We start from the raw sequence: 7,420 nt of genomic DNA, 5'->3' as shown, positions 1-7,420 counted from the left end.
TCAACACCCAAAGAACAAATGATCCAATCAAGAAATGGGCAGAAGACATGAACAGACATTTTTCCAAAGAAGACATCCAAATGGCCAACAGACACATGAAAAAGTGCTCAACATCGCTCGGCATCAGGGAAATCCAAATCAAAATCTCAATGAGATACCACCTCACACCCGTCAGAATGGCTAAAATTAACAAGTCAGGAAACGACAGATGTTGGCGGGGATGCGGAGAAAGGGGAACCCTCCTACACTGTTGGTGGGAATGCAAGCTGGTGCAACCCCTCTGGAAAACAGTATGGAGGTTCCTCAAACAGTTGAAAATAGAGCTACCATACGATCCAGGAATTGCACTCCTGGGTATTTACCCCAAAGATACAAATGTAGGGATCCGAAGGGGTACGTGCACCCCAATGTTTATAGCAGCAATGTCCACAATAGCCAAACTGTGGAAAGAGCCAAGATGTCCATCGACAGATGAATGGATAAAGAAGATGTGGTAGATATACACAATGGAATATTATGCAGCCATCAAAAGGAATGAGATCTTGCCATTTGCAACGACGTGGATGGAACTGGAGGGTGTTATGCTGAATGAAATAAGTCAATCAGAGAAAGACATGTATCATATGACCTCACTGATATGAGGAATTCTTAATCTCAGGAAACAAACTGAGTGTTGCTGGAATGGTGGGGGGTGGGAGGGATGGGGTGGCTGGGTGATAGACATTGGGGAGGGTATGTGCTATGGTGAGCGCTGTGAATTGTGCAAGACTGTTGAATCACAGATCTGTACTTCTGAAACAAATAATGCAACATATGTTAAGAAAAAAGAAAAAGAAGAAGATAGCAGGAAGGGAAGAATGAAGGGGAGTAAGTCGGAGGGGGAGACGAACCATGAGATACGATGGACTCTGAAAAACAAACTGAGGGTTCTAGAGGGGAGGGGGTGGGGGGATGGGTTAGCCTGGTGATGGGTATTAAAGAGGGCACATTCTGCATGGAGCACTGGGTGTTATGCACAGACAATGAATCATGGAACACTACATCAAAAACTAATGATGTAATATATGGTGATTAACATAACAATAAAAAAATTTTAAAAATCACATTGTGTCTAGATCTCAAATACATTTGTTCATTGGACTTCTCTACTGTGAACCTCATCAGGTCTGTTCATTTTTCAGGGAAAACTTTTTTATGGATTCTTTTATTATAATGCTGTTCAGCAATGCAAAGTGTAACTAACCACTTATGGAGTTTTAATATCTAATCAAATAGAAAATATGCTAATCAAAAAATACTTATACTTACTGTTATTTTATTAGAGTTTAGAGTATCAGTAATGGTAACACCAAATACTGAAATAAAGAGAGTCCAATAATGTTACTTGGGGTCCAGAGCTTTTATTAATTTTGTTTCCATTAGAAGAATGCTTTATTTGCCATTTTTGTTCATGTTTTTTGTTTGTTTGTTCTTTGTTTTATATAGTATTCAAAAATATTCTTTCAAACAAGATTTAGGTATTACAGACAGTCAGTAACTGGTAATTAATAAATATAGTCCTGTGTATGCCTGTACATAAGCAGTGGTTAATGGCTTGGAAGTCATGCAGTGTATTCAAGTTAAATGTATGGCCCTCTAGTTCATTAACAATATCCAGCATCCCAGAACAATTTATCAGAGTGAATACAATCTGACTTGCTCAATCCCCTGGTCCTCTTTGGAAGCTATTTTAACTCTCTCAGACAGTGGGATGATTTGGCAGTAAAGCCACCATTTGAAGGAACATGCTAGCAGGCTTAAGTAAGTACTCTGAGAGAATGTGGCTTATGATTTATCTCTGGACATTCCCACCATTTCAAGTAAACAAATGGTCAATAGTCAAGAAAAACGTGGGTTGTTTTTAATTCCAAGATGTGAGTTAGCTCAGAGGTTGGATTTATTTTCTTTTTATTTCCAGGCCACTGGCGACTTTTCCGATGAACTTAGACCCACTCCTATGCAAGTGCATGCTTATCAAACCTTCAATCAACTCTTTCTTCTTTAGGAAAGGTGTTCTTAGTTGCTGAGAATATGTACCTGGAGGTAGAGAAAAAGAACTCATTATTAGAGCACCAAATTATTCTCAGGTTAATTAAATATCAATACATTGGGTTTAAAAGAAAGTTTGTTGGGGCACCTGGGTGGCTAGGTCATTTGAGCATCTGACTCTTGGTTTTGGCTCAGGTCATGATCTCATGGGTCATGGGATCAAGCCCCACCTCAGGCTCCGTGCTCAGAGCCCTATTAAAGCAACTTCAATAGGGCGCCTAGGGTGGCTCAGTCGTTGAGCGTCTGCCTTTGGCTCAGGTCATGATCCCAGGGTCCTGGGATCGAGTCCCACATAGGGCTCCTTCCTTGGGGGGAGGCCTTCTTCTCCCTCTCCCACTCCCCCTGCTTGTGTTCCTGCTCTCGCTGTCTCTGTCTCTGTCAAATAAATAAAATCTTAAAAAAAGTTAAAAAAATAAAATAACTTCAATAAGTAAAATATTCCCTCCTGCTACATAGCCACTCTGGCTAAAGTTTGCAGAGGGAAGTCTGCTCGAAGATTCTCTCCCTCTGCCCCTCCCCCCATTCTCTCCCTCTCTCTCTCTCTCCCCCTCTCTCTCTCCAATAAATCTTTAAAAATAAAAAATAAAGTTTGTTGTTTCTGTCACTATCAAAGTCTCTATAAACTTATTGCAGGAGCGTATATGTAAATCTGTTTATGTGTCCTTTGCAGTTTAGTTAAAATAAATTATAATAAATACATTTCCTTGTTAATTAATATATGTATTAAGATGTTTTTTCTGATTAAAAAGGTGAAAATGATCATTATATAATTTTTTATATTAAAGTTTTATGCATACACACTTTATGCCATAATTTAGTCAACCATTACATTTAAACAATTTCCAAGTTTTCTGCTATTATAAGCAGTATTGCAGTGAAACTTTGTACTACATTGTTGGCCACATCTCTGAATGTTTCCTTAGGATAGATTTCTAGATGAGTAATTTCTGAAGATGTTCCTAGGAAATTCTTGGAATAAGTAAGGTAAAAAATCAAGCATTTGTGAAACTAATTATATATATATTCTTGAAGCATTGTTTTCTCTAATGCTTGGTGTTGAAAAAATAAATACTAACATTTGCCAGCTAGTTAGACACCAACTGCAAATGTCATCAAATTATAAATCTAAGTTTTAATTTTCTCATCATGAAGGAATGCAAAGACTCACAATTTTTCTAGAATATTAAACTGCCAGTCTCAGGCAGGCAGGCTTTTCTGTTTCTCTCACTGGCAGAGCAAGGTTAGTTGAAAGAAAAGGCCGTTATTTTTTGACGAAAACAAGGATATACTTCAAAATCCCTTATCAGCATATTCTTTTCCTAAATCAATTAATAACTCTCTCTTTCTCTCTGCCTTGACATAATGCATCATAATTTAGTGGTTAAGCTGGGTTACACCCTCTTCACACCTTCTGGATATTTCAGCATTCAGTTATTGACTCATATCTTTCTAGACTAAATAACAATGATCTTTTGAGTCTTTCCCCAAGTGATGATATCTCTAGCCCTCGGAATTTTTGGAATTCTCATTTCTGGATGCCCTCTGTTCCTGCCGAGTATTGTTATAAACAACTAAAGTATCCAGGTCATCACCCAGCTCAATAAGCTGTCTTTGGGGTCAAGCTCTTCCAGACTCTATCCCTAGTTAAATACATGCCTTTCATAAATTCCTTTTTTATAGAATTGCAGAGCATTAGAATGGAGAATGTAAAGAGACTTTATGGGCCTTCTAATTCTTTCCACACCCCTCTTTTTCAGATGAAGAAACTGAGGGTTAAATAAGTTAATGAAGTTGACTGAAGTTACATAGCTATTTAATATCTCTTGTTTTCGTTTTTGTTGGCCCAGTATATATTAACCTACAAAATTATATAGGAGTTTTATGTTTAACAAAGCATGATTCATAGCAACATTTCTCAAGTGTGTTTAAACTATTTAAGTTTGAGGGGCGCCTGGGTGGCTCAGTGGGTTGGACGTCTGCCTTTGGCTCAGGTCATGATCGCAGGGTCCTGGAATCGAGTCCCAAACAGGGCTCCCTGCTCAGCGGGAAGTCTGCTTCTCCCTCTCCCACTTCTGCTCCCCCTGCTTGTATTCTCTCTCTCTCTGTCAAATAAATAAATAAAATCTTAAAAAAATAAACTATTTAAATTTGAGGACATCAAAATAACAAAAACCTTTTCGCATATTATGTAAACACATTAGTTCTTTCCTTCTGCTCTGGTGATTTGATTTCCCCAAGAACTATAGAGACAAACACCTCTTCACCCTCACCCCCATCCCAACCTGGTAATCCCCCAAGGACAATAGAAAAAATTAGTGGAGAATCTGTGCAGGTACATCCAGAGCCCAGTTGAGCCACTAGAGATTTAATCAAACCTCTTGAGATGAAATCTCAATGTTCCAGCAACTATTTAACTTTTAGCCATGGTGTCTCCTTGACCCAGGACCCTCTTTGACTGTGATTATACAATCCAAATGGAAAGTCTTGTTTCCTGATCTACAAACAATTGTTTATGTCAAACATTAAAGCAACTTCAATAGGGCGCCTAGGGTGGCTCAGTCGTTGAGCGTCTGCCTTTGGCTCAGGTCATGATCCCAGGGTCCTGGGATCGAGTCCCACATAGGGCTCCTTCCTTGGGGGGAGGCCTTCTTCTCCCTCTCCCACTCCCCCTGCTTGTGTTCCTGCTCTCGCTGTCTCTGTCTCTGTCAAATAAATAAAATCTTAAAAAAAGTTAAAAAAATAAAATAACTTCAATAAGTAAAATATTCCCTCCTGCTACATAGCCACTCTGGCTAAAGTTTGCAGACCAGCTGGGTCAACAGCAACTCTGTAGCAAGAGAAAAGAAGTGGTTCCCAAAGCTGAAGATAAATTTACTACTTTTGAAAAAAAAAAAGAAGAAGAAGATAGAAATGCTATGTTGAAATATGCTCAAAAAATTACATGTAGCTTCAGACTGTTCTGATAGCAACATTGCAAGCAAGTAAACTGAAAGCTATTTTAGAGAAAGACCTTGTGTGCGTATATAATTATTTTCATGTTCGCCTGAACACAAATATTATTTTCATTTATTCTATAGTTACTTTAGTAATTTAAAGTGAGTGTAAAATACAAAAAAAAAAAACCAATAAATATTGGTGGTAATGAGTATGACAACTAAATATGATAAGAATGGAAAAAGGAGTCCTAGGCTACAAATGAAGAAAATACCCAATTCTATGGATGTTGATGTCTGAACAGCCTCTGTTTAAAATGGTTTTTAAATATTGATAACCAACATTGAAAGACATTTTTTTATTTCTTTAGTGGCTAAGCTGTGGTAAAAGAATATTTCCTCTAAAAATGGAAATTGGTTTAAGTTACAATAACGCTTGCCAAAATAATAAATTTATCTATAAAGTACAGCAGTGGATTATCTGGTTTAATGGATCAGCAAATCATGAGGATTTTAGTTAGTGAGGTTAAAACAAACTAGATATATAAAGGCTCTACAATATCTTGGGAAAGGATTAATATAGAACTATTACTGTTAAGTGCTATTCTAAGAGAGAAATTATAGGGATATATAACAATTCTTGCAATAAAATATACAAATGTAAAAATTAGTTATGCCTCAGTTTTGCACTAGTGGATAAGTAATTCTAAGAGTTACTACCACCCAAACAGATTTTGCTGCAAGGATTGGAAGCTCATTGGTTGAAACAACATTAAAAAAAAGAACAAAAACAATATGAATAGGGCTAAGTTATCTATTTCTCAGCTTACTCACAGGGGCTCATTTGCTCTAATCCTAATTCTATAAAGGATATTTCTTTTAGTGCCCCCAGAGAAGACTGTTTTTGAATATAATATTTGCACCAGTGAGAATCTCTAAATTTGCCGGAAATTCCAAATTACTAAAAATTAATCACTCTGCTTGCTGGAAGTTAATTACATATTTGAGATTTGTTCAAAAAGCAACAAGGAGTGAATTTGCAAGCCAGCCAGATTTCCCGCCCTTCACTTCACCAACTAAGTACATTGCAAGGAGCCCCTCCATTTACATGGAAGCCATTTTTTTTCTATTTACAAGGGGTGAGAGCTTGTGTGTTGTGAATATTCCCCAGACTTACATTCAAATCTTCCCAAATCCATAGCATGTAAAGACAGGTTATGACTGCTAATATTCAGGCTAATCACTTTATACTTTTGTGTTGTATTTTGGGAATCATGCTTCTCCTTCCTTGTCTTTTTACTCTTCCTTGCTGTTGTTCACATGAAGTATGAGAATGAGGACAATATGTTGATATAAACAGCTCCCATGAAATACAAAAGGAAGTGCTATCTTCCTATCACTTGTGTGCTTTTGTGTGCTCTTGGGTTCACTCCTCAGAGTGCAATGAATCCCCCTAAAGCCATTTCCCCCTTCCTCACAATTGAGCACATTCATACTTGATTGACCCTTTTGAAAGACATGGGACCTAGAGTTGACCACCTTGTTTTCTCCCTGTGTGCTGTGGATGCACTGCCGAAATTTTCTCTTCCTTCCCAGTCAATTGCCTCCTTCCTAAGCCATGGTTCCTGGAGAGGACACAGTCCACATAGATGTCCCAGAAGAGTTGGGCCAGATCCCAAAACAGTGCCCCATGCTTCAAGTTCTCAGATGACTTCAGGTAGATCATAAAATCCCAGAAACCTGAAACAGTGTTAGAAATTCGAGGCTTCTGCATTTCCAGGAGGAGCACTGAAGAAGATTCCCAGCACTGAGGATCAGCTTGGTTAAGAGCCAGCAGGTCTGTCTGGCTATGGCAGAAGAAAGGAGACACACAGCACATTCCCACAATGAGCAGGGAGCAGATAAGGGTCAGGGGGCAGTAGATCCCTCTTCTGTTCCCAGGATCGGCCATGGCACTGAAACTGCATAGAATGGAAATATCTTACAAATCCTTGCTTGAACTCCACTCAGTAATGAAAATAATTATGCCTTTAAAAACCTTGGTTCCAGCAAAGAAAATACACCATTGTCCTTAGGAAAAGTCTTATCATTCCTCCCATAAGTCCCATTCTATCTAAAATGACTCATTGCCAAGCCAGGTAGTATAAAACCAAGATATTTAGATTAGGAAGTGTTTATTCCTAAGACATGTTCCTTTATGAGATGAATAAGTGAACTTGTTTTTCCCTAGGACAGAGGAACATAATTTAAAAAACTATTAAGTAAAAATTTAAAATCTTGCTGCATGGCTTTAATTGTTCTATAATATCATAGTTTAGCCTACCTATTCTAATCCAGGACTCCCATGCAATTAAGAATTCTAATATATTTTATCCTTAGGTGTTTTCCTATTTGGGGTG

General features: G+C 38.0%; 1 protein-coding gene across 1 annotated transcript; it reads right to left on the bottom strand.

Annotated features, from left to right (window-relative positions):
- Positions 1-1,395: 1,395 nt before the first annotated feature.
- Positions 1,396-6,972, bottom strand: FAM237A (family with sequence similarity 237 member A). The gene is made up of 2 exons (XM_027591126.1): positions 6,561-6,972; positions 1,396-2,076 (listed from the first exon to the last, which is right to left on the bottom strand). Exons 1-2 carry the CDS (start codon positions 6,970-6,972, stop codon positions 1,937-1,939), a joined length of 552 nt encoding a protein of 183 aa, XP_027446927.1. The 3' UTR covers positions 1,396-1,936.
- Between the last annotated feature and the right edge of the window lie 448 nt (positions 6,973-7,420).

This window comes from Zalophus californianus, chromosome 3 (genome assembly GCF_009762305.2).
Source record: "Zalophus californianus isolate mZalCal1 chromosome 3, mZalCal1.pri.v2, whole genome shotgun sequence".
Lineage (NCBI taxonomy): Eukaryota > Metazoa > Chordata > Mammalia > Carnivora > Otariidae > Zalophus > Zalophus californianus.
Note: the sequence above shows the minus strand (reverse complement) of the source record. Positions and strands in the feature narration are given on the sequence as shown.

Excerpts from the sequence above, each read along its gene's own strand:
- FAM237A (XM_027591126.1), bottom strand. The coding sequence starts at position 6,972 with ATGGCCGATCCTGGGAACAGAAGAGGGATCTACTGCCCCCTGACCCTT. Across the intron at positions 2,077-6,560 it reads GCACACAGGGAGAAAACAAG|GTACATATTCTCAGCAACTA; the intron begins GTGGTCAACTCT and ends CTCTACCTCCAG.